The sequence below is a fragment of the Lissotriton vulgaris genome, chromosome 2_1 (genome assembly GCF_964263255.1).
Source record: "Lissotriton vulgaris chromosome 2_1, aLisVul1.2, whole genome shotgun sequence".
In the NCBI taxonomy this organism is placed as follows: Eukaryota; Metazoa; Chordata; class Amphibia; order Caudata; family Salamandridae; genus Lissotriton; species Lissotriton vulgaris.
This window is the reverse complement of record NC_141687.1, coordinates 824,460,380-824,487,500: the sequence shown is the minus strand read 5'-3', so window position 1 is coordinate 824,487,500 and position 27,121 is coordinate 824,460,380. Positions and strand designations below refer to the sequence as shown.

At 49.4% G+C, this 27,121-nt stretch overlaps 1 protein-coding gene across 4 annotated transcripts in view; it reads right to left on the bottom strand.

The window, feature by feature from the left end:
- The window catches only part of COL18A1 (collagen type XVIII alpha 1 chain), a 170,418-nt gene that overhangs the window by 2,989 nt on the left and 140,308 nt on the right, over nucleotides 1-27,121 (bottom strand). For all 4 annotated transcript variants that reach the window (XM_086956227.1, XM_086956226.1, XM_086956228.1 and 1 more), the window contains 9 exons: nucleotides 25,186-25,229; nucleotides 24,143-24,244; nucleotides 22,142-22,286; nucleotides 21,973-22,046; nucleotides 13,961-14,089; nucleotides 9,928-9,963; nucleotides 9,586-9,828; nucleotides 7,757-7,954; nucleotides 7,547-7,662 (listed from right to left, as the gene is read on the bottom strand). In XM_086956227.1, the coding sequence (XP_086812353.1) occupies nucleotides 7,547-7,662; nucleotides 7,757-7,954; nucleotides 9,586-9,828; nucleotides 9,928-9,963; nucleotides 13,961-14,089; nucleotides 21,973-22,046; nucleotides 22,142-22,286; nucleotides 24,143-24,244; nucleotides 25,186-25,229 (1,087 nt within the window). The remainder of the gene's footprint in view (nucleotides 1-7,546; nucleotides 7,663-7,756; nucleotides 7,955-9,585; nucleotides 9,829-9,927; nucleotides 9,964-13,960; nucleotides 14,090-21,972; nucleotides 22,047-22,141; nucleotides 22,287-24,142; nucleotides 24,245-25,185; nucleotides 25,230-27,121) is intronic.

Here is a 27,121-nt window from a genome sequence, read left to right as displayed (position 1 = left end):
TCTCCCGGAGCCAGTGGGTCGTCCAAGCAGTCGGATGATGAGGCCCCTGCTACCAAGGCCTTTATGACTGAGCTATTCGCCTCTATTAAGGAGGACATCTCTGAGCGTCGCGCTCAATTGGCATCGGACCTCCGGGAAGTGCGGAGAGATGTAGATGGCATTGGAGAGCGAGTGGCGACGCTGGAAGATCATGGCTTGAGTGTGGCAAACGATGTACACCAGCTGAAGCAAGACATCATCCGCCTCACGGAACAAAATTTGGACCTACAGACCCACACGGAAGACTTGGAGAATCGTTCCCGGCGGAACAATATCCGCATTCACGCGGTCCCATGGGACGGAGAGGCGGGGGACCTGCGTGGATATGTCCAGGTGCTTTTTCTGCAGATTCTGGACGAGGAGGATATACAGGACATTAGAATGGATAGAGTCCATAGAGTTGGTCCGCCCAGGCGAGGAGGGGGGCCCCCTCCGGACATCCTCGTTTGTGTGCATGACTTCCAATTAAAGGAACGCATCCTACGGAAAGCCAGAGCCATCTCGTCTTTGCAATTCAGGGAGCACCGCCCGCAACTTTACCAGGATCTGGCGGCATCGATGCTTCAGAAGAGACAGGAGTTCCGTCCGGTGACCTCCTTCCTGCGGGAACGCAACATCTCCTACTCGTGGGGTCATCCCTTCCGCATCATCTTTCGATGGCAAAATAGACTGGAGCAGATTCGCTCTCTTCAGGTGGCGAAGGATCTTTTGGGCCTGGATGACGTCGCACCATCACAGGAGGCGCACAACTCACCATCAAGGAGGCGTCGTCGGTCCTCCTCCTGGCACAGAGTGGGACCGTCCCCGGACCGGAGACGGCCAGATCGTACTGCTAGCCTGCAGGAAAGGGGAGATGCGGTGGCCTCAGCAACGCTGGCAGATTCCCAACAAAGCTCTGGAGCGGCATGATCCTTGAGCCGCTGGTGGTTTGGTGCCGGAGGGGCACAGGCTCTATGGTCCCATGGGTTTGGTTGTACTTTTGGAGAAGACACCCCGGACCGTGGCCCTGGGGGTCACTACGTTGGTACCCCAACCCCGACTCCAGTCCAGAGGGGCCCTTACGGACTATGGTCTACTGGAACTGCTAAGTACAATGTTCAGGTTCAGTGCAATGTGTTATTTCTTTTTGCTCTTCTGTTTGCAGGGGGTAGTGGGGGGTGGGGTGTCCTGGGGGTGGGGTGCGTGGGGGGGGCGTTGGGGTTCGGGGTGGGGGGGCAAGGGGGTGGTGGCGACCAACGGATGTATGGGGTGTGTGATGTTTCTTCTGGAGGACTGTTGAGTGGGCCTTTGCTATTGGTGCTTCTATCCAGGTGACATCAATGACTTGTGCTCTGCTAAGGACCCTCTGCTCCCTATCGAATGTCTGGTCTTTGGGAGGTTCTGGGCCCTGGGACCTGTGGTGGGAGAGAATGAATGGGAGTTGTGCGGAGATACTCAGAGATGGGGCTGGTTCTAGGAGGGAGGCATGGACACGGGGGAGAGTTGGGGGGCGGTTCCAGGTCACCCTATCGAGCACACAGCACTGGAGCTTCCTGACTCGGTATGCCTGTTAGTGTTGCACTTGGAATGTGAAAGGTCTCAACTCCCCGCAGAAACGCCAGAAGCTCTGGAAGTATCTGTCGGACCATCATCTTGACGTGGTGGGGCTCCAGGAGACTCATTTAGCTAGGAAAGATGAACTTAGGCTCTGGCACAGACACTTCCCTCTCATCTATAGGGCATCTGCGTCCACCAAGCATAGGGGGGTGGCTCTCATGTTCCGGGCGTCCCTTCACTTTCAGCCTGTGGGGGTGAGTGGCGACAAGGAGGGCCGTTGGTTGATGGTGAAGGGGTTGTTGTATGGTCGCTTGTGTACCTTTGTGGTGGTGTATGCTCCCAATGCCAAACAGAATAGCTTTCTGCAGGAATTGTTGGACCGGGTGGGGGACTTTGTGGAAGGGCATTTGTTCCTTTTGGGGGACTTTAACATGGTGTGGGACAAGGACTTGGATAGCTCATGTGCACAGAGAGCAGAGGCTGGGGTCTTCTCCGATGCACCGCAGCGACAGGTGGGTGATCTGGGATTGATTGATAGCTGGCGTTTCCTGCACCCCCAAACCAGGGATTACACTTTCTTCTCACACGGCCATCGCTCTTACTCTCGCATTGACCATATCTTCGTGAGCCAAGCCCTCAGAGGGGACATCCGTGTCTCTAGTGTTTTTCCACTCTCCGTGTCGGATCATAGCTTGGTGGTTCTCGGGTTGCACTGGTCGTTGGGGGGGGACGGTTGGCGGAAGTGGTACTTTCCCGCGGCTCTGATACAGGATGATGTCTCATGTAGGGAGTTGCGGAAGGCCATTAGGGAATTCCTGGCTCTTAACCCGCCGTCAGACACTTCGGTGTACAACACTTGGGACGCTTGCAAGGCCTCACTACGGGGCGCCTGCCTGGGCCTCAATGCGAACCTTAATAAATTAAGGAGGAAGGAGCGTGAGGACCTGGAAGCGGAACTCGCCGTGTTGGAACAGGCGCACAAATCGAATCCGTCTAGAGTGACTCTCCGGCCTCTAACTGCGGTGCGGGGGAAGCTAAAGGCCCATTACAACATCCGGGCCGAATTCACTCTCTTGCGCCTGAGGCGGGTCTCCTACTCACAGGGGAACAACGTGGGGCGGCACTTGGCCCGGCAACTCCGGGATAAGAGGGAGAGGGACTACATTGGGGGGATTCGGGATCCAACGGGGTTTGTGCAACACCGAGATGCGGACAAGGCTGATACATTTGGCCGCTTTTATGCCGATCTTTATAGGTGCGTTGCCCTAGATCGGGATGCCCAATCTGCGTTCCTGGACGGCCTTCCTATACCACAGGTCTCCAAAGAATGGAATGAGTTGCTGTCCACCCCTATCTCCAGGGAAGAGGTGTTGGACGCTATCAAGGCTCTGAAGCTCCACAAAGCTCCGGGCCCAGATGGCTACACTGCTCTGTTCTATAAATCGTTTGCGTCGGAGCTGTGCGATTGTCTAGTTTCCCTCTTTAATGAGATGGCAATCGACGGATTGACCTCTGGGACCATGGCCGAGGCCATGATCACCGTTCTCCGGGGAAAGATCTCACTCAGTGCTCATCGTATCGCCCAATAGCCCTTCTCAACCTGGATGCCAAACTGTATTCCTCAATCATCGCGAGAAGGCTCCAGGACTTAATGCCGGCCCTCATTCACCCGGACCAATCCGGATTCATAAAAGGGCGATAGACTCACGACAATCTGAGACGGGTGATCCATTTGATAGAAAAGGCCAACAGGTTTCGTATACCGGCAGTGCTGGTGGGCTTGACGCGGAAAAGGCCTTTGACCGCGTCGACTGGGGATTTTTATATCGTACCCTGGAAGCCTTTGGGTTCTCTCCCCAATTCATAAAAATGATCAGTGCTAACTACAGCAATCCTACATCTAGGGTGATGGTTAACGGGCATAGATCCGCCTGTTTCCCCCACTCACGCGGAACGCGACAGGGGTGTCCTCTCTCCCCACTCCTCTTTGCCTTAAGTATCGAACCTTTGGCCCTCGCAATCCGAGAGAAGGAGCAAATCAAAGGACTTCCCTTCACGGGTGAACAGCACAAGATCTCTCTGTTCGCAGATGATGTGCTGCTGTCGGTTGGGGACCCGGCCCAATCGCTACCTCACATTCACACGGTGCTCTCTGACTTTGAGGCGATGGCAGGATTCAAGGTCAACTTTGACAAATCTTACATACTGAACCTGACTCTTCCTCCCGCAGAGGTGAATCAGGTGCGCACACTTACGCCCCTTTCATGGTCCTCTACCTCTCTGCTGTATCTGGGCGTCCGGCTGACTTCTACCCTGGGCGCGGTATTTTCAGCTAACTTCCCCCCAATGCTAACGGCAGTGCGCGCGGAACTAGAGAAATGGAAGCCGAAATACATTTCTTGGCTGGGTAGGGTCCACGCTATCAAGATGGTCCTCCTCCCTAAGTTCTTGTATCTTTTCCAGGCTCTGCCTATACCGGTAGAGTTGGATTTTTTTCGCCGCCTTAAGACTTTGATGCTGAAGTTTGTGTGGCAGGGAGGTCGGGCGCGACTCTCGTTTGCAACGATGAGGTGACCGCGAAGGGAGGGAGGGTTGGGGTTCCCGGACATGCACCTGTACTATAAAGCCGCACAATTGAGGGTGCTGGTGGAATGGTCCCAGCAGCTCTCAGAGAAACACTAGCTACATATGGAGCGGAGTGTGGCCGGAAGGTCCATCTGGGACTTGGCCTGGAAACCTAAGGCTGACCGACCCAGGAATGCCTATATCAGCACTCCTACCAGCACGGTCCTGAAAGTCTGGGACACGGTCAGTGGCGATGACCACTGGACCACTTTCCCGTCCCCGTTTACACCTATTCACTTTAATCCGGCATTTCCCCCGGCGCTGAATGAGGGACCCTTCGGGCTGTGGAGAGAGGGAGGGTGTAGAGCTCTCACCCACTTGTTCCACGGTGAAACGCCCCTCACCTTTCAAAATTGTATGCGGGATTTCGCCACATTCAGCTCCTGCATTGGGCAACATCAGCGGGAGTGATAGACGCAGCCACAAGGCCATTGACGACGTTTGAGGCCTTTATCCTCCGCACGTCCACCATGAAGGGGACGATCTCCTTCCTATATGGGTTGCTACTGGACACTGTGGTATCCCCACGTCCTCGCCACATGGAACATTGGGAGGCCCTCCTGAGTAGGGACATCTCTGACTGCGAATGGAAGAGCCTCTGGCGGGACATAGTGGCACATAACCACTCAATAGACCTTAGCGAAGCTCACTTGAAGCTTATGTTTGATTGGTACCTCTACCCGTCCAAGCTGCATCGGATATTCCCGTCTTCCTCGGACAGGTGCTGGAGGGGTTGCGGTATGCTGGGAGACTTCTGCCATATATGGTGGGATTGCCCCTCCATTCAGCCGTTCTGGTCTGAGATTTTGTCCCACATCAAGGATGTTGTGGGTTATCCGATTCCGGAGTCGATGGATTATGTCCTGTTGGGACTTCGAGATCCGATGTTGGAACATCAGACCAGGGCCGACAAACGTATTATTTGGCTGTGCTTGGGAGCGGCCAAATTAACACTAGCGGCAGCCTGGAAGAAGCCGACTGCCCCGGCGATTTCACTATGGCATGCAAGGTTATGGCGATTGCTAAGCCTTGAGAGAATGTCCGATATATTTTTGGGTAATTTTAAAAATTTCTTGTTCCAATGGGGTCCTCTGGTTCGATTTTTGTCTCAAGGTCTCCCGTCTGCAGTTTGTCCCTCCGCACTTCGTGCTCTTCACCTTTTTCAAATCTAACCAGCTGGATTGTATGGAAGCCTGATATGAATGAGAGAATGGTCGCCACCACCGGGGGAAGGGGGTGGGGTGGGGGGGGAAAGGGGGGGGTTCCCGTTGGGGTTGTTAGTTCTTCCTTGTTGCGACACTACTTGGCGTCTGGAGACGGACTATGGTGATTTCGTATGCAGCTATGTCCCCTAGTTGGGATTATCGTCTTCCGTAGCAAGTTCACGGACCACTCGCTTGGGGGTTTGAGCCCGATTCTACCGCTACATCTGGTGAACATTGACTCTTAAACCAGCATTAACTTGCATATATGCTATCCCCCCCGTGCCAGCACCCCCTGTGTGGGGTTACTTGATGACATGTCGCCTGTATTTTTTCCTATTTTTCCTTTTCTCTTCTTCTTCTTCCTCTTTCCTACATTCTTGCTTCAGAAAACTTAAATAAAAAATTTTTGAAAAAAAAAATAACTCAACCCTCTTTTGCGGTCCAAACAATGGAGTCTCTCCTCCCCTTTCATGGAGTGATGTGGAGCAAAGGACATCTGATGTGTGATGGATTGTCCAACATGAAAGTGTCACAACCGTTTGGAAGAAATTCCTCAACACCAATATATCCTGAAAGAAGGTGGTGTAAGGAGGCCAAACTGAAAGACCAGATGCGAGGTGAAGTTATTGCAACATGAAACTGTCTTCAGAGTAAGAAGACATAGATAGCAGCTGTGCATCGGCTCAAAATCAGTGCACATAAAAAAAGTAAGGACCAAATTAAGATCCTTCTGTTGCAGCACAAAGGGTTTAAAAGGAAAAACAAATCAAGCCTTCAAGAAATTGCATCACAGTAGATGATTTTGAAAAGGGTGGCTTGACCGGTAAACCCAAAAAGGATGAAAGGCACAACTGCAAGTCCCTGCTGGGATAAAGAAATAACAAACAATACATCCAACAGTTTGTCCTGCAACGGGTCTGTATTACGGGTACCACATCAAGCCACAGACTTGTCCCAACTTCCGGAGTAAACCAAATTAATAGAAGGATACCTAGCCCAGATTCACCAGAGGGACGCCTGGCCTCATGGATGACATCCACTACTTCAAGAGGGAGATCAGATGCAGTCAACTACTGCTGCTCAATCTCCATTAATGGAAATGTAGATTGTCTAGGCCTGCTTATAAGACTCTGCCCTCTTGTTGCAACAGAAGATCATCGCGAAGCAGTAGCCTGATAAGAGTACAAATACTCATGCCTAGAACTTCTGGGTACCACACACTAAGGCCCAATCTGCAGGCTCTACGATGAATAGTCATCCCTTATCTTCTTCAGCACTAAGAGCAGGAGAGTTAGTGGCAGGCAGGCAGACATTAGTCCCGAGCACCACCCTAGGCTAAATGCATCTCTGAGGGAGAGAAAGGCTCCTGGAAACTCCAGAGTGCAAAACTGCTGATATTACCAGTTCTCTGCAGTGGCAAACAAATCGAGCCAGGGTTCTCCCTATTGCAGAAAAACACCCTCTACCACCTCCTTATGGAACTTCCGTTTGTGATGTGCATGGTATCCCTGGCTGAGTTTGTCCACCCTGGTTTTTAAAGATCCCTCCAGGTGGTGCAAGATCAGAGAACTCCCCTGTTAAGTTAACCTGTTCATGAGGTGCAGGGCATCATGGAATAGGGCAAAGGACCTCACTGTGCTGGTTGCAAATCCATGTAGCTGTCATGTTCTGAGAACCTGAGTCAGCCTCCCCTTTATGGACCACAGGAAGACTTTAAACACCAAGCAAATGGTCACCACTCCTACAGGTTGATGTGGGTTTCCACTGGCACCAGAGTGCTCTGATCTGTACCTACTCTCAGTTGACTTCCTGAACCCAACAGTGATGCGCCTCTCATCATCATCAGTTCTAGAGGAGTAGGATCTGCCCTGGTCCACCTGCGGCAGAATAGCCACCACTGCAGACCTTTTGTTGTCTCCTCCAAAACCCTGATGGACTCTAACAGGTCCACTTGGGGCTGGAACCCCTGAGATGTAGTATACACGTTTTTGTCTTCGGCATTTTGGTAACACAATGTTTCTGTAGGTGATAAGTCAAATACAACCACCATAAGGTCACAGATAGATTTAAATATCATTCTACGTAAACATCATCCCTTTCCTTGATTCATGTATCACAGGTGTCTGAAGTTATGAACTCACCAAGCAGAGTCCCTTAATATGTCCTTCCCATTGAATGAGAAAATGCGTGCTCCTGCTTTAAGCTGAGCTTCAGAGCCCGAGAAAAGAGACTCCCAGTTATCGAAAAGAACTTCATCCTAAGGGAGAACAAAGAGAATACATGAATCTTGTCTTAGAGGAGCAAGATCGATTGAACAATAGATAAGCAAACATGTAAGGGAAGAGCCATACCCTGAGGTTCATTATAGGTATGGTGTTTCTATCGGCTCTTCTGACGATGCTGTACAAGTCCTGTAGTCTTGAGGACAGGAATGCCCTGAATGTACCTTTAAGCCCAGCTGCACGGGCTTGTTCAAAGCATTGGAGATCCACCCCACGGATGGAACGCATACTGCCACTCAGGGGGACATTTAGAGCAATGAGGTGAAGCTAAAGGAGGAAAAGAAATAAAGAATAAGAAGCAAGATCGTATTAAAATACTGGCAGTGCAGCATTATCTTCCCACATAGCAAGAACAGCAACTAACACAATCTTGCCAGGAGCTGCAACATATGAAATAATTAATGCAAAGTGTCAGGTCCACTCATGATTAAAAAGTCAAGAGTTGCTTCCTCTCGCAATATGACATCACTGATAGCCAGAACTGAACTCAAAATAGTACTTATAGTCAAATTGTATTAACACTGAATATTACTGAAAGTCAGTTCATCTCAAATCACAATACTGTCAACAATCACTTTGTCTTAAATTTCAATATTACATACAATCACTTCTTCTCAACTTGTGATAATATCAACATCAGTCTACATCACCTCTACCCACCTTAACCCCAAATGTTGCTATCCTACAAATATGGTCCACTTCCACCGTTTAGAAGCTTTAGACTCAAAGATGCTTTCATCTTTGCACAGAAAGGAAATCAGGCCCCCTATAACTGCCTGCTGACAGTAAACGTTTCTGTCACACTCTCACCGCCTATTGTGTCTAAGCAAAGTGAGAATATATGCCAACTCTGTTCATTCTCCACTCCAGCCAAGTCACACCATGGTACCCATTCTATCTGGGCAAATCATCATACAGTTCTGATTTTCTGCTCCTCCTCCAAACTCTTAAAACATTTGCCTAACCATCACACCCTTCTTCACTCTTCTGAATCACCTCACATTGCACTATCTCGATATCATATAGGAATCCTGGAAAACTGAACACTGTAACATAGTGCACATCACCTACTCTTGGAGTTTATCTCAGAATTCTGTGGTGCTGAGTCATGTGGCTGACAAAAAACTCTTCTAAAATCTATGTCCCAAAAACTAACGTGACAGAAGCCAGAACTTCAAACGTCCACATCATCTTTTCACTAGCTTCAACGTTTTGGTTCTTAAAAAAGCAGATTTTCCAGCAATGCGTCTACCACAAACACTCTGGGGCAGATTTATGTTAACTGGTGCATCTCCAAGGATGCGCCAGTTAATGTGCACCACAGTGCGCCACAGCTACGCCACCCATGGTGCAAAAACGGCACATATGCGTGACGCATCTGTGCCGGAAATGTGGCGCATTGCTGGAGTTGCGTTGCAAGCGCGATGCAGCTCCAGCAAGGCTCAGGGGTGCCCCATCTTCACAATGCTGCATCAAGACCTACGCCTGCTTCAAGCAGGCGCAGGGTTTTGACGCAGCATTGGCCTGAAAGTGACTGAGTGAAATCTCATAGATTTCACTCAGCCACTTTCAGAAGGCGTTCCTGCGCAGGAACGCCCCCCCCCCCCCCCGCGCAGGAACGCCTTCTTATGGCGCAGGGCTTTACAACGTGCCGCATCTCCTAGATGCGTCACGTTGTAAATAGGGCGCATTGTTTGCGCCGCCATTGCGTCAAATAAAGTGACGCAATTGCGGCGCAAAGAGGCGCAAGGGCATCATAAATCTGCCCCTCAATGTCTAACAAGGGTTCAAATAATACATCAGTCAGAATTTAAGGCTATAAGAACAACAGTGATAATATCAAGCAATCCAAACACCATTAAGTGATTCCATAGAAAATGCATGACGGGCACCCTCACCGCGGGTTGGAAGTCCTGGTGTGTGTGCACAGCAGCAGGGTTGCTGTTTGGTCCAGAGATGGGATTGAAGCCATTAGCGACTGGCTCCTTGTGTGGCTGTTCCCGGTGATGCTGGTTTTCTCGCCATGGCCTGCTTGTGGGTGTTTGTGGAGGTTTTATGCTTTCTTGTGCAGGCTCTATGTAGCCAGTATTCCCATGAGGATACTGGATGATTGGTGGCTCTTCTACTGCAACCTCATTGCCCTTTTAAATAAAAAGGTGATAAATCATTAATCCATAGTTCTATCTTTATATCCCCCCTCAAGAGAGTACCTGAAATACATATTATTAACAATCGCTCACCTGCCCCTCGCCATTCAAGGAAAAATACTGTCCAAGCTAAAAGGAAAAGAAAAATGAAATTTACAAGTCAAAATGTAACAGGACGGAAATGGAGTTTTAATCAAAGTTTTGAAAGAATAATCATTTGTTTGTTAAGGGAAACATCCTTTACCCCGCATTTTTTACTCTGCGCTCTTTACCCCACATTTTTTACTCCGCAAAAACTTTTACAATGCAGGGCTTTACACCACAAACTGTTACAACACATTCCCCAAAGTAACGCCCCCGTGGATTTAGAATAGTAATTGCTTTGTAATGGGGAGTGCGTTTTAGAGCCCTGCGTTATAAAAGATTTTGCAGAGGAAAAACTGCAGGGTAAAAGCATGCGGGGTAACGTCATACAACCGTTTGTTAATCCAATGTATTAAGTTCCTCAATGTATTTACTCAATGTATTAATCTCAAAAGTGCAAAAGGCTGAGACAGCCCAGTCCGGATTCAAAACGTGAACTGCAGGTCACATTAGGGGTGAGCGCTTAACTCACTAATCTGTTGTAAGAGAAATTATTATATGGAATTTCTCCACTTCAAAAAATGCACACATATCAACACCCCATTTTGTAGAACATGTGTATTTCTTTTCTCCACACCGAAGGTGGGGGTGTCATGAGGAGGTAGTGTATATAATACTGTATAATTGAATGATCTTTGTGGACGAGGCTGATAGTGCATTGGTCACTAAACACGTTTCAGCCCTGGAAAGTTTGTCTCTTTAACTAATCTATAGTAAGACTGGGGATATTGTGATTGCAGAGTAACCCTGGGTTGACTTTGAGTACCACTGCAACATTATAGTAAGAAGAGACATAGATTTGTACTTATTCACTGGTAACTTGAGATCACAATGGGGTTATTGAAGGTACCACTGATCCATAGTAACAATCATATTTAGGGCTGAATAGTATCACTGCTCTCTAATAGTAAATAGGTGCTTGCGAGTTCCACTACCCTACCACGATACAGAGGTGACTGTGAATACGACTGTTCTCCCATGTGCTGGTGATTACCATTGCTATCTCGAAATGCAAGGCAATGGTGACTAGTGCAGCTCTTTTATAATACATGGGTACTTGCCTATAGCAGTACTCTATCACAACTGAGAGTTGAATAACACCGCTCAGCAATAATACTATGGTGAGTGGGTACCGCTGTTCTAAAGTAACAATGGTTAATGATAGGACTAGGTAGAATTTCAATTATGCCAGAGTAATTTTGTGATTATCGGTACATCTGTGTCAAAGAGTAACGAGGAATTAAAGATAATTATAGCTCGCGTAATTAAGAGTAATTGGCGGAAATAAATCCTACCACAATGCACATTTAGTGAGCATGAGCGGCTGCTCACTATTCGTGTTCTGTTAAATTTAGTGCTATTTCTTAGCACAACATGCATCCTTCTATCCATTTGGATGCGAGGAGGCATTTTTGTGCTAAGAAGTAGCTAAACGCAGAATTCATCTTCTTGTGTAATTCAAACATAATCTCATGGAATTCTGAGGTAATTCTGCATAAAAACACTACACAGAAGTATGTGAGTTACTCACACACCTATTAGATGGCTGGTGTTAACGTTTTCTGTCTTCTTTTCTAACAGCAGACATAGAAGTAATCTACTGACTTGAATAAAGCAGACCATTACACCACCAGCAGTCAACAAACGATAATAATGGGTGATGGATCTGGCACTTCCATTGCTGCCAGGGTTGGCTTAATTCAATTCAATTCACGGCATTTCTAGTGCCTACTGCTACTTCCAGGGAGGCATCCAGGCGCTAGCAGTAAGTTAAATGATGAGCAAGTCTAAAAACAAAGCAAACACAAGGAGATGATGGACGGAGCGCTGAAACTTTTCAGACACTCACCCCCAGTCACAGATCTGGGTTGAACATCATCATTCTTTAGCTCACTTTGCCACCTCAGTTTAGACCCAGCACAATGCAAATCAATCTTGGGCCTGTGCCTCATGGGAACAGTCCAGCCGAAATGCCAAGTTAAGTCTTCCCTGAACGGGAAACAAGCATCCTGGGACCGGTTTCTGTAAGTTTAAAAACAGACATGGGCAAATTAGCCTATCAAACCCAAGTCAAAAAGCAAAGTCTTGAGACTCTGTCAAGCTTGTATTCACCGTTACTGCCATTATGGTATGCTTACACAGGTTTCTCAATGTGTGGCCGTCATGATGGATGCTCACAATCCCAGGCATGAGTTTATATTTACAGAGGTCCCTGGGAACATGTCTTTTTATGATCTTTCCCCTGTCCAACATTGACACCGGGCACATTTATTGCAGGCATTTCCCCCTCCCTTAACATTTCATGTAAGAGCCCAAAATGAAATTACATCCAAAGAGACTGGGATCTTTTGACAGTTCAAGAGGTGCACCACAAGACTCATGCTGCCTGCATCCCTGGAAGACAGTCCAGAAAGAAGATCTACTAATAGAACCATCCATGATCAAATAAATCGCTCATGGCTCGATATTGTCATCATATTGTCTAATACCCTTAGGCTCAATTAAAATGTGAGAACATGGGTGACAGCGGCGATGAGAGCAGTGCTGCTGGAGAATGTCCTATTAGAATATGATTATATCACAAATCTATTTGTTATTTAGTTATGGGAGTAATAATTCTAAATCGCTATATGTCATGTTATGATATTCCTATTTATATAGCACTTAATGTCACTGATATTACATTGTTTTATACTTTCTGCAGCTCTGGGAAGAGTATGAATGAAATGGACACGGTATTGCCTGATAGCATCTGTGTTTCTTCTAGTTCTTGTTATATGAGGTTATTAAAGAGTTTGTGTAGTGTTTAGATTCCAAATGGTTTGTGTGAGTTGGTGTTAATGTTGGTTGACTTTTCAGTCCCACCTTCAGGGTATGGAGAAGATTTAGACACTTGCAATACAAGAGATTGAGAAGCTCAATCTACAGACCAGGAGATAATTTACAGCTCCACTGGACATGAATGGGGGCCTAAGATATTTCCGAGTGAAAGGGTGAGTGAATGCTGTCTCACTGTAGGACATTGCGGGTTTAGTGACTTGCTCCCTGGCAAAAAGGGATTCCTAGGACCATGCACTGCTGCATTGAGTGGCAAAGGGGAACTGAGTCCCTCAGAATTGGTTATAATATGGGCAAAGGACCTTCAGGATATCTGGCCATGTTAAGATAATAACAGTAAAACTAAGAACTCACTGAAGGTCCAGGCATTTCTGGAGGACTAGTGGATTTGAAGCCTTACCCTCCTGTCCCTTTAATCCAGACTCCTTTGTTTAATATGTATCTGTGAGTATGAAGAAGGACTTTCCCTTTTGATCTTGATTGTCAATTGACATTTGCTCAGCCAACGTATAGAGTGCATGTGGGTGTGTTATGATTAGCCAAATGTTATCAGCATCTTTCTAAGGTCTATGTTGGTGTTGTGTGTGACACTGTGGTTGATTTGGCCACCAATTGCCAATTATATGACTTTTGAGCTGTATAGCATGCATGATGCTGTGTGTGCTTTATGAGTAGAACCATTTATAGGTGAGATCGGAAGCATTTCATTTTTTGTAATTTTTGCTTGTTTTTGGATGTTTGATGCAAGCATAAATATAGGTATGTTTGTCACATGTTGCAAGGGCTGTCTATAATGTATTAAACATGGGTTGTGGATAGCTTTTGGGTTCAGACGGTGAGCTAGTTATTCTCCAAAACCAATAGCTTTAAACAAGGTGTGGGTGGGGCTGAGGGGGGGGGGGGGCTTTCGGAGACTGAGTAATCAGTCTTGGTTGTACTGTCTTAAAAGAAGCAAGGAGAGGCAATGCTATCTCCATAGTCAGAGGTATACAAATCCACTGACACAGCTGGGCTCATGGCATTATTAAACATGGAGCTATGTTATTCCACTCTATTTGGCACTGATGCAGAAGACTGCCTATGCAAAGTAGGTTTACTGATGTATACTAGCAATAACCCACCATTTCATGAGTCTCATACTCACAAGTATTTTTCTGAAACCATCTCGCACTCGCACAAAAAGCTCTGAGCGTTCCAGGACAAGGACAATGCCCCCCTCAGGCATTCGATGAGCCAAGCTCAGCATGGTTTGATATGTCTGCAGCACAGTCACCTAGTGGAGAAGAAGACATGTCATACAAGCAGAGCATGGAAGCAGAGGAGGGAAATGGCAAATCAGACAAGAAAGAAGGAAACGTGGAGGAAGAGGGAGAACACATATTTCCTGAACTACTATCCAAATGTGCAGTAAAAAGGTTCTGACTTAAAGCATATTGATAAGTACCTCAAGTGCTGTATTACCCCTGTTCTGATAGTCAATGAATAGTCTAACAGACTCATAAAGTTTTACCTTAACCACATCAATGCTTAGGAGATTCAACGTCAATGCTGACATTTCTTGATTCCCATTGTTCATGACGAGCTCAGCTCGTAATGAGTGTATGGAGGTGTACATCAAGACGAGCTGAGCTCGTCATGAGCGTCCAAGGGGTTAACACAATGCAGTATATTTTAATGGCAAAGTAAGGAAATCTCTCAAACCTGTAGCACATTTTCTTTGATAGTATTATTCAAAACGTGAGACCCCCTACTACAGAGGTAGGCCAAAGCTGAGATCAGATGATTACTACTTCTACTACCAGGAGTTTTAAATGGTGAGACTGTCACCCGAAGCGTATCCTGGTGTGGAGGGTTTGATGAAAAGTAGTAGGTCCAGAATTTTAATCGTCAAGAGAAAAAAGCCAGGCTTCGAGTGCCTTCCAAAAAGCTACTTGGTCAGAGATCAGTCAACTGTTATGTGGTAAACAGTTCCAACGATTATGTACAAAGTATGAGAAGGACCAACCACCTATCCTTTAACACTGCGTTTCTCAACATAAGGAGATGGATGGTGTGCATACATTTGACCATAAGGTAATATTGTGCAGAGAAGAGTGTTGTTGGACAGGCCACATGACGGGCCGCTCTCCCCCGGCTCGACCAGGCCCGAGCCCAGTCACGCAAGCACCACACACCACCATTGCACGCCCTGCGTCCCCTCAGGGACCCCTGCCCTCGAACATGATAACCTCGTGGGTCCGATCCACTGCCGGCCCATGCACCCAGCCCGGGCCGCCATCTTGGACACCTCGCCACGAGGCCGCCTGGCCCCCGATCGACCTCAACCCTGGGCCTAGCCCAGCCTCAGACAATCCGGCACCACCCTCCACCCAGGAGGTGAGCGGGCTACTTGGCAAGTCAATGGGAGAAAGAGGTGCCGATGGCTCTCCCCCCGCCCAGTGCCGCTCGCCCATCGCCTCCCCGGGCGCTGGCTCCACCCCCCTGCTGGGTGTCTGGACTCCCTCATCCCGGACCTCCCGACCTCCAAGTGCGAGGGTCCGGACATCAAAGCACGCCAGCCCTATAACTGGGGCAGCTCCAGAGCAGGAAGGCAGTTGTATCTTGGAGTCGAGAGACGTAAGAGGAACTCATCCTGGACGGACTACTGGCGCTGCCGTAGCTCTGTCCTGTGCACCATCGTCCTGCCTGTTGGCGCTGCCACAGCCGTCGTAACCTTCATTCTTCACCGTCGTCCGGATCTGCTGGCGAGGCCGCGGACCGTTGTAACCATCATCTTCATCGGGACCTGCTTGGCTTCTCCACGGCCCGTCGACCATCCTTCATCCATCTCGGGACCTGCTTGGCTCCTCCACGGCCCGATCAGCAACCACGCCGAGCTCGAGGATTGAGAGCTATTTTACTCATTGGTAACTAAGACTGTCCCGCTACCCTTTCTCCTCAACCAGAGATCAGAACCGAGGGGACCCCTGAGTCCAGACCTCCTTGTATCATAACGACGTAACCTAAGAATTGCATATAAAAGTCTCGTTAACCTTCAATCTTGTGTGGTGTCCGTCTGTGGGGGGGAAGTTACTTACCTGTACAGTCGTTGGAGACGGCTCTCCCTGGAGACCTCTCCCCGTAATCTCGGCCGACCCTCCCGGTCCGTCTAACATTGGTGGCCAGCGGCGCGATCCGAATCACCGCATAACGTACAGAGAGTAGCTCACCCCACAACGAACAACAAATGTCGACTAAAGAGAGCGGATCAACTGAGAAGTTCCAAATGGAAAAACTAGAGGAATACAGCCATCGTGAACTAAAGCAGTTCTGCATCGAACTAGGTATCGCTACCACCGGACTAAGTACCAAGGACGATTTTAAGCATGCCCTAGAATCTTGGGCAGAGACCGGGGATGTCGAAGCCCCTGAGCAAAGCACCGCGAAAAATACCAACACGGCCCCTGAGGGGCAAAGAACCAGTCTCTCGCAAGACGAGATCCAAGAAAGAGAAAAAGCCCGACTACACGAACTCGAAATGGCCCGACTCAAGATGGACATAGAACTCAAATTGGCCGAGCAAAAAATAAACTTAGAGCACCTTCGCCTCCGAGAAGAAAGAGAGGAGAAACAGAGGCAAAGGGAGCTCGAGGAAAAAAGACTAACGTACGAGCACGAACGGAACCTAGCCGAGATCAACCTGCGCAAACAAAATAAAGAGTTAGGGGTGCCCGACAGACCGTCCACCCCAGGGACCGCGGAGAAAAAAGTGCACATCCCCAAGGATGTGGTCCGAGAATATTTTCGAGAAGACGACATCCAGCAATGGTTTAAGGCCTATGAAATCGCGATGACTGCGCACCGGATCGATAGAGCCGACTGGGGAGCCGGCCTATGGGGCAAATTCCTCAATGAGGGCCGCGATACTCTGTTACAGCTCCCAGACCACCAGATGACCTCCTACGACCATATGAAAGCGGCCCTCCTCACCCGCTATGGCCTCACGCCCGAGATGTACCGTCAGAGGTTCCGAGACTGCACACGCATTCCAGGTACAACTTGGGTGGACTATGTAACGTACTTTAGCCGAGCCTTCGAAGGCTGGATCAGAGGGAACAACGTCACGACCTACGAGCAGCTGTTCAATCTGATGGTATGGGAGCATCTGTCCAACAATTGCTTCATTGAACTACGCCAACACCTCCTCGACAGCAAGTTAACCGATCCCCGGCAGCTCGCAGCCGAAGCTGACCGGTGGGAGATCACCAGAGTGGGCCGGAATGGGTCCTACGAGCAGAACAGGAACAACAATGGTCACTACCGACCCAGAGGAGGAGGAGGGGGCCAAGGACGAGGAAGAGACAATACTCCGGCCGCCCCCGCTACCAGCACCACCCCCCCGGCCAACCGGGGCAGCACCCCGGCGCGACCGGGATACAGAGCCAATGTTACATGTCACCGATGCCAACGAGTCGGCCACTATGCAAACGACCCAAGCTGCCCGCAGTATCAGAGTCCAAGACCCCGCCAGGTGGCCGCCGCGGCACTAGGGGAAGAACAGATCTCCGAGGAACAAGAAACAGGCGAGCAAGAGTATCAAGAGTGGGAGCCAGCCGCCATGACTCTCGCGTGCTTAGGGGGAAGAGACATGGTCCCGCGGGTCCCCCTACCCGCTAACACCCAGAAGTACAGCCAATGGGTGAGCATCAATGGACAACGGGCCGAAGCCCTTCGAGACACCGGGGCCAGTGTGACAGCCGTCCGCTGTCATCTGGTGACCCCAGAACAATATCTACCGAACGTTCTCTGCCCTGTGCGATCAGCCGACAACTCGGAAAGTCTGTGTCGGATGGCCTGCGTCCCCTTTGAGTGGGGAGGGGTCTCCGGCATGTTGAAGGTAACGGTCCGAGACGACGCCCCCGTGGAATGCCTCCTCGGAAATGACCTGGAAAGCTCCCCGTGGGCAGCCGTGGAGCGAAAAGAACACTTGGGGATGTTGGGCGTCCCAGACTGGGCGTGCGTCACCACCCGGTCCATGGCCGCCCGTGCCAACCATCACCCGGAAGAACCCGAATGGCCGGCGCCACCGCCTCCGGTCGCCCCCGCCGAGACCCCCGACCATGGCATCCCCCTCGAACTTGCTCAACCTTCCGACCTCGCTAATCTTGATCAGTGGGCTCAAGAAGGGGGACCCACACAAGAACAATTTCGTCAGGAACAGAAGACCTGTCCCTCCCTTGAGGGACTCCGACAACAAGCGCTCGCCCAAAGCGCCGGGGATACCTCCGGAACTCATTGGGTCTACTGGGACAATGATCTATTGTACAGCGAGCAACGAATCGCCGAGCTGGGGGCCAACCGAGTACTAGTGGTGCCCCTCCGCTTTAGAGACTTCCTGCTAAACCTGGCCCACGATGCCCCCCTGGCAGGGCACCTGGGACAGGATAAAACCTACAGCCGCCTAGTGACCCACTTCTTCTGGCCCAAAATGAGAAACGATGTGCACCAGCATTGCCGATCTTGTCCCACGTGCCAAGCCAGTGGGAAGAGCGGCCGCAAATTAAAGGCTCCCCTGCAACCCTTTCCAGTAGTCACAACCCCATTTGAGAGGGTCGGGATAGACATTGTGGGACCCCTGGACCCGCGTACAAGACAAGGCCATCGCTTCATCCTGGTACTAGTGGACCACGCCACCCGCTACCCTGAGGCTATTCCTCTCCGGACCGTGACAGCCCCAGTGGTCGGCCGGGCCCTGATGGGAATCTTCTCCCGTGTGGGGTTCCCCCGGGAAGTCGTCAGTGACAGAGGCACGAACTTTATTTCTAAATATATGAAGTCCCTCTGGCAACAGTGTGGGGTCACCTACCGCTTCACGACCCCCTATCACCCCCAAGGAAACGGACTTGTTGAGCGGTTCAATCGCACGCTAAAAGGGATGATCGGGGGATTGGAAGAGCCCCTCCGTCGCCAGTGGGACGTGCTGCTGCCGTGCCTCCTCTTCGCCTACCGGGAGGTCCCACAGAAGTCCCTAGGCTTCAGCCCCTTCGAGCTGCTCTATGGGCACCCAGTACGGGGGCCACTCAGCCTGATCAAAGAAGGCTGGGAGATGCCTCCGGCCAAGAGTCCTCCAGATGTCTTCCGGTACCTCCTCACCCTCCGCAACCAGTCCCGGCGGTTCAGAGACCTAGCAAAAGCCAACCTAGAGGCCAGTCAAGAGGACATGAAGAAATGGTATGACCAGAACGCCTCATCCATTGAATTCGAGCCGGGGCAACAGGTCTGGGTAATGTCCCCCACAGAACCGTGCGCTCTCCAAGACAAATGGACGGGACCCTTCAAGGTAATCGAGCGCAAGGGTCCTGCCACCTATCTGATCGATATGGAGTCCGCCCGGAATCCGCTCCGAGTCCTCCACACCAACAGACTGAAACCCCACTTTGCACGAACAGAACTCAGCCTCTTGATGGCCACAGACAATGGGGTTGAAGACGACTCCGAGCCTCTCCCTGACCTCTTGCGGACCCAGGAGCAAGACGGCTCCGTGGATGGGGTCCGACTCTCGGAGACCCTCACCAGAGAACAACGGCAAGAGTGCCAAGCCCTCCTATCACGGTTCGCCAGTCTGTTCTCCCTCACCCCGGGTGTCACTTCCTGGTGTGTGCACGATGTGGACACCGGAGACAGCCCTCCTATCCGCCACCGGGCCTACCGCGTACCTGATCGGGTACGGGCCTGCATCCAGGCGGAAGTAGCTAAGATGCTCACGCTCGGGGTCATCGAGCCCTCAGACAGTCCATGGGCCAGCCCGGTCGTACTGGTCCCCAAAGCAGCCGCCCCCGGGACCACACCAGAACTCCGGTTCTGTGTCGACTACCGGGGCCTGAATGAAGTCACCAGAACGGACGCACACCCCATCCCCCGGGCAGATGAACTGGTCGACCGAATGGGCGCTGCCCGCTACCTCAGCATCTTCGACCTGACGGCAGGTTATTGGCAGATCGGCCTCACACCCCGAGCACAAGAACGCTCTGCCTTCTCCACCCCCGATGGCCACTATCACTTTACGGTCATGCCCTTCGGCATGAAGAATGCCCCAGCGACGTTCCAACGGCTCGTCAATCAGGTCCTGGCGGGGCTCGAAGAGTTCAGCGCCGCCTACCTGGACGACATCGCTGTGTACAGCCACCATTGGACCGAGCACCTCCACCACCTCCAAGCAGTGCTGCAAGCCCTTCAGCGAGCTGGCCTCACGATCAAGGCCAGCAAATGCCAAATTGGACAAGGGTCGGTGACCTACCTCGGACACCAGGTGGGAAGCGGCCTAGTGGCCCCCCTACAGCTGAAAATTGCCGCCATCCAGAACTGGCAACCCCCTATCACTCAAACTGAGGTGCGAGCCTTCCTGGGCCTCACGGGCTACTACCGAAGGTTCGTGAAAGACTATGGTACCATCGTGGGGCCTCTCACCGAACTCACGTCAAAAAATCAGCCCAAGAAGGTGAACTGGACCCCAGAGTGTCAAGCGGCGTTCGAACAGTTAAAGGCCGCCATGTGTTCCGCTCCTGTGCTCCAGGCCCCAGACTACAGCCGGGAGTTCGTCGTCCAGACGGACGCCTCCGACCAGGGCATTGGGGCGGTCCTGTCCCAAGTGAACACCGAAGGCCTCGATCAACCGGTGGCCTTCATCAGCCGGAGACTCCTACCCCGGGAACAACGCTGGAGCACCATAGAGAGGGAAGCCTTCGCTGTGGTATGGGCCCTCAAGAAGCTCCGGCCCTACCTTTTTGGCACCCACTTTCGGGTGCAGACTGACCACCGACCCCTGCAGTGGTTGATGCATATGCGGGGGGAAAACCCAAAATTGCTACGCTGGTCCATCTCCTTACAAGGTATGGACTTCACAGTCGAACACCGGCCTGGGTCCGACCACGCCAACGCCGATGGCCTGTCCCGGTTTTTCCGCCTCGACGAAGAGAGTCCCCAAGAGGATGGGTAACTCTCCCCGCCTTCAGCTGGGGGGGACGCATGTTGGACAGGCCACATGACGGGCCGCTCTCCCCCGGCTCGACCAGGCCCGAGCCCAGTCACGCAAGCACCACACACCACCATTGCACGCCCTGCGTCCCCTCAGGGACCCCTGCCCTCGAACATGATAACCTCGTGGGTCCGATCCACTGCCGGCCCATGCACCCAGCCCGGGCCGCCATCTTGGACACCTCGCCACGAGGCCGCCTGGCCCCCGATCGACCTCAACCCTGGGCCTAGCCCAGCCTCAGACAATCCGGCACCACCCTCCACCCAGGAGGTGAGCGGGCTACTTGGCAAGTCAATGGGAGAAAGAGGTGCCGATGGCTCTCCCCCCGCCCAGTGCCGCTCGCCCATCGCCTCCCCGGGCGCTGGCTCCACCCCCCTGCTGGGTGTCTGGACTCCCTCATCCCGGACCTCCCGACCTCCAAGTGCGAGGGTCCGGACATCAAAGCACGCCAGCCCTATAACTGGGGCAGCTCCAGAGCAGGAAGGCAGTTGTATCTTGGAGTCGAGAGACGTAAGAGGAACTCATCCTGGACGGACTACTGGCGCTGCCGTAGCTCTGTCCTGTGCACCATCGTCCTGCCTGTTGGCGCTGCCACAGCCGTCGTAACCTTCATTCTTCACCGTCGTCCGGATCTGCTGGCGAGGCCGCGGACCGTTGTAACCATCATCTTCATCGGGACCTGCTTGGCTTCTCCACGGCCCGTCGACCATCCTTCATCCATCTCGGGACCTGCTTGGCTCCTCCACGGCCCGATCAGCAACCACGCCGAGCTCGAGGATTGAGAGCTATTTTACTCATTGGTAACTAAGACTGTCCCGCTACCCTTTCTCCTCAACCAGAGATCAGAACCGAGGGGACCCCTGAGTCCAGACCTCCTTGTATCATAACGACGTAACCTAAGAATTGCATATAAAAGTCTCGTTAACCTTCAATCTTGTGTGGTGTCCGTCTGTGGGGGGGAAGTTACTTACCTGTACAGTCGTTGGAGACGGCTCTCCCTGGAGACCTCTCCCCGTAATCTCGGCCGACCCTCCCGGTCCGTCTAACAAGTGTCATGGTGGGAAAATGAGTTTCTGTACTTTAGCAGATACCAGAATACATCATGTGTGCATTTAGTGATGAAATTGAATGACATCGCTTACCCCTGAAGATGCACCAGACACTCCTGGGATCCCAGGTGGGCCAGGTGGACCTGGAGGTCCAGGGATACTAATACCTGAAAGAAAGATTTTGAGAGGCAGATTATAATGGGATCCTGTAGGGCACACAAGGGTCACACAACTCACTGAAGCAAATCAGGTCAATACTCACTTTGTCTGTGGGGTCCAGGAAACGAGGGGGAACCTGGTGGACCCGGGAGTCCTGGGGCACCAGGTGGGCCTTCCCGTCCTTCATATCCAATTCCCGGGGGGCCCTGTGGTCCTGGTGGTCCAGGAGGGCCTTGAACACTGGGTCCCTAGAATTTAGAAATGGAAGACCAGATTAGTTATTATTCTTGGCACATGCCCGATATGTCTAGCACTAGCCCCATCAAAGAGCACCCGATGGCACTAATGAAGTATTGTCCGGTCCATTGAATACAGTTGACAATGAGTGCAAACAAATATATGTTTACATTCGATGAAGCAGTCAGAGATCTACAGCTTGGGTCTCTGGGAAGGCAAAGCCGCTCCACAGAGGCAGAAGGAAAGACTACCAGAACTGGCAGCTTATGTACAGCCAGTGTCCAGTCCGTGAAAAGAATATGGTAAAGAGAGGTTCCCTAAGCTCACAGAGGGAACCTGTGTGGGTGTTAAGCTAGAATTTAATGAGGTAACGAGGTGTTGTCTGGTCTGGCAATACTGGCTGAGCTTATTATAGGTTGAAGAGGAGCTACTGATTTTTCTCATGTCACTTGCTATCAGTAATAGAGCAGGGAAAAAGAAATCAAGTGCACATTGGTCAACATGTGAAAGACCTGAAGTGAATAGTTTGGAAGGATAATGGTGCAGGGTTGCGAGAGGGGAAGGAGTGCATGAAATCTTTCTATGAGAGACAATCATAGTTTTTGGAATGAGAGAGCGAAGCTATATATTTATATATTATATTTATATATTAAATACGAAATTCGGCACTCCCAACAAAGAGCATGTACTGATTCAAAGGTAAGTGCATTGGCTGCTCTCTTCATGATCCAAATTATGATCTTTACTCTGAAAATGTAGGTTGCGTAGCCTGGTTTCTATTGGGAGCCCCATAGCTCATACATTCCACACATCCAACTCTAAAAGAGAAGGAAATTAGGGGCAACCATCCTTTATGAAAGATGAGAATTCACAGCTCCAGTCCCCGTGGCATTCGCAGTCCCAACCTTAAGGTAAGGAGAGGATTTAAAACTTGCTTGGCCTCGTTTATGAGGTTTTGGAGCAGGGCAGCATCACAAGGAAACTTGAGGCGCTGTCCTGAGTCAAAAGAAAAGGGCAGGAATGTGCCCTATCTATAAGATACGGCACATCCCTGCCCTTTTCACCTGAGCTGGTGCACTATGGGCACCGTCGTGCAAGGGTGCCTATGTTGCTGAGCTGATTTATTCACCTTCCTGTACACAATCAATCAATTTAATGTGTCACACATAGAAAAGGGAAAAAAAGAGGAGATATCAAAACATTTCTCCTCGTTGCACCTCCCTAACTCCACCTCTGGGGTGGCATTAGATTCTGGCACATTCCGGGTTTACGATTTGTCGTAAATCTGGGAATGTGCCAAATTACATGGGTGTTGCGTGGGAACACCCACAGCATCACCCATGGAAAGCTCCCTTTCACGCAGTGTTCTGCGGGGAAGGAGCACATATTTACATGACCTTGAAAAGCCACATAAAGTGAGTTCATGTGGCCTTGTAAATATGGCGTAGCAGATTGCGCCACCGGAACGTCAAAAAAGTGATGTTCTGGTTGCGTAAAAGTGCCTTGCTAAGCAGAACAGGAAGAAATTAAGAAGCTCAATCTACAGGACTGGAGACAATGTACAGCTCCACTGGCCATGACTGGGGAGAGAGGTAATCCTTCTGAGTGTGAGGGTGAGTATGTACTGTGTCACATTAGGACATTATGGTTTGAGTGGCTCACTCTCTAGCAGGGAGGGATTCCTAGGACCACGCATCACTACACTAAGAGGAACTGAGACTTTGATCACACTAGGTCAGGGAATTCAGTGCCCCACACTCCAAACTAGAAAAGATTCAGAGTTTCTCAGAATTGGTTATTATATGGGCATAGCACCTTCATGATAGTAGATCGTGTTTTGAAAATAATAAAAAGATTAAGAACTCACTGGAGGTCCAGGCCGCCCTGGAGGACCAGCGGGCCCGAAGCCACCATCCTCGTGGAAACCATCAGCCGGCTCACCCTTCTGTCCCTTCATTCCATAATCATCCTGTAAAGAACCAGAGACACACAAGTGAGGAGAACTAAACAGAAAGACTCTCAGAAAAACATGAGAGGACAAGACAAAAGGATAACTGGGACAAGTCAGACAAATGAGATAGTGAGAGCTTGGCAAAACGAAAGTCAGCAGAGGGAGAATGAGAGGCACAAGGAAGATATATACACATGTATATGCATAAGAGAATGCAGAGAGACTCTTACCAGCATAGAGATTCATGTGAAGAGATATTAACAGATACAATAAGATAACACAGTCCTGTTTAACATACTACAGGAAAATGACAGCAATATCAGGTTGTGCGAAAAACAGCAGAGCAGAGGTCCACAAAGAAAAAGAGATAGAAGGAAGAAAGAATTGCGCCCATGAATATGGATCACAGCGGACAAAAATATAATGATGAGATAGAGATGAAAGGAAATGCCAAATCGCTTTACCTGCAAACCATGCCCAATAACACTGTGATAGTAAGACTTCTTTATGGACACCAACGTTCTTTCACAAAGTCAGCCCTTTCCTATAACACATCTGTTCTAACATAATCCATTATCTTCTAATTAGTAATGCCTTCCTAAACCACTTACCGGTCTATAATTTCTGGTCATTAAGTCTATGAATACATAACATATTCCTATATAGTTCAAACCTCTCTCTCCTTCTATGAACACTACCTTCTATCTATAAACTCTACCTTTCATCCTTGAATACGATCTTCTGCTATAAATACTGCCCTGTAAACACTACCCCTTCCTAGTCACACCTTCCTTCTCAAATGGAATAAACTTTCCTTGAAAAAGACTCTTTCTCTCAAAAATACTCATTCTCACTCTCCCCAAAGATATCTGACTCTTTACTGTAAGCGCATCTACCATAAGGCACTACAAAAGATTACATGATGATACCTGGTCCTAGACCATCCCTGTCACACTCACCCTTAATCTGGACATAAACGAGTTGAGATCAAATGGGAAGGAACCTGGAGAGAGGAGAAAAGCATGCCTGAAAAACTCAAACATCATAACACAACAAACATTCTGTTTTCCAACTCCCCTCAGCCCGAATAGCTATAGCATCCAGAACCTTATTCACCAGGACAAATACAGCGATGACTGGCAACATCACTGCCATGTCAACCCCGTGAAAGAATTTTACTCACAAGCTCTTTGAATAACGTACACAAATCTTATATCAGTTCATGTTGGCGCAGCAAATTTCTGAGCTAATCCAGCCTGTAGCAAGTCACATAGGCCTAGCACAAAAGCCTGATATGTGCTACCTAGCCTGCATCCATGTGTGTTAAAAGGGCATAATGGCTTAATGGTCAATGATGTCTAAAGCCATGGAGGGGTCTAATAAATGAGATCATTATCACAGACACCATCAACCATAAATCTAAGATCATCAGAAAGCATGACTGTGGTCAACGTGGTGCTAAAGCCTATTGAAGAGATCTAAAAACCCCAGCCACAACATACACTTAATTCATAATGTTCCTAAAACCTTTGCTAATAGGCACATTGGTATGCAGTTCCTATAGAGGTAAGAGAAGGGGGAAGAAGGTTGTGTGGTGATCTAACTGGCCAGATATATCGGAACCAGGAGAATGGTTCCTTTTTGGAATCAGAGCCTTCACACACTCTTGCGAGCGTTATGCTTTATCAAAGGGCTTTTCTCCCCGTCGAGCCGGCACTGCAATGCTCGATGGGCACACTCCAAGGGGCTCTTTATTGGCCATCTTTATCCAAAGTCGTATGTGAAGTGCCTATGTGGTTCTAACCACTGCGATAAGAGATCTCACATACATGTGCCCTAAGTGGGTGACCTACCTCAACCCACAAACTTTTCCCCTTTAGTAAAGCAGTTTTGACACATGATGTGCAAATCTGCATATATTTAGATGTGTTGTGAGGCAACGCTCTGAAGTTCCCAGACAGACCAAACACCAGGTGGATTCACCTTTTTAGGTGGGTTTTGTGTTGGAGCACAATTTTTGGGGCCCACACATTACTCACACCTACACTCATGACTACGAGCCCACACATGTTCACCATGAAAGGCTACACAATTCTACCCCTATACAGTGGAACAGGGAACCATGTTGTCTCTAGTGGCCCTCATTTCACATGGCAGCGGTGACAATAGGAAAAGAGAAACTCATCATTTTGTGAACTAAAACATTGTGTTTTTAATTCTTCAAAAGTATAGGATACAATGATATCCTATACTGTCTTCTATTGTTATCTTTGGTCTCACTATCATGATCTAATGAGGCAAGCGCAATTCTTTGCTAAGTCAGTATTTGCTAATACACAACCTATCTAGGCGGATAGATATATGTGCGGATGTGGAGCGCACATATAGGAGATTTTTTAAATTAAGCTGTATATTTATACTCCAATTGTTTATCTCGTTCATAGAGGTAGGTCTCTTTGCCTGAGAAGAAAGCGATGAACGAGTTTAGGGAGTGCTCCCAAGGAAAGTATAGAGCAAGGAATCGTTTTTTGGATAAGAGGACAACATCCTTTAAAACTGGTGAATAAAGAAAACGGAGAACAACATGTGCTTCTTCCCAATTATGTCCACCTGTATTTACCTCCCTGCTATTAGTTTGACAGCACAACATTTTCTGCATTTACTGAATCGGACCATCACTTCACCCACATGCATAATGGAAATGACATAAAAGGTATAATTTAGTATGAGTTAAAAAAACGACTTCATTATTAGTAAAATATTTAATGTACTTTTGTTTAATATAGGGTTAATGTTAGTATTAATGATAATTATTGTAATTACATTTCATTTACAAAAAGTGACTAGCACAGTTAGGATTAGTACTGAATAAAGTGGTTGAAATTTAAAGTTAAA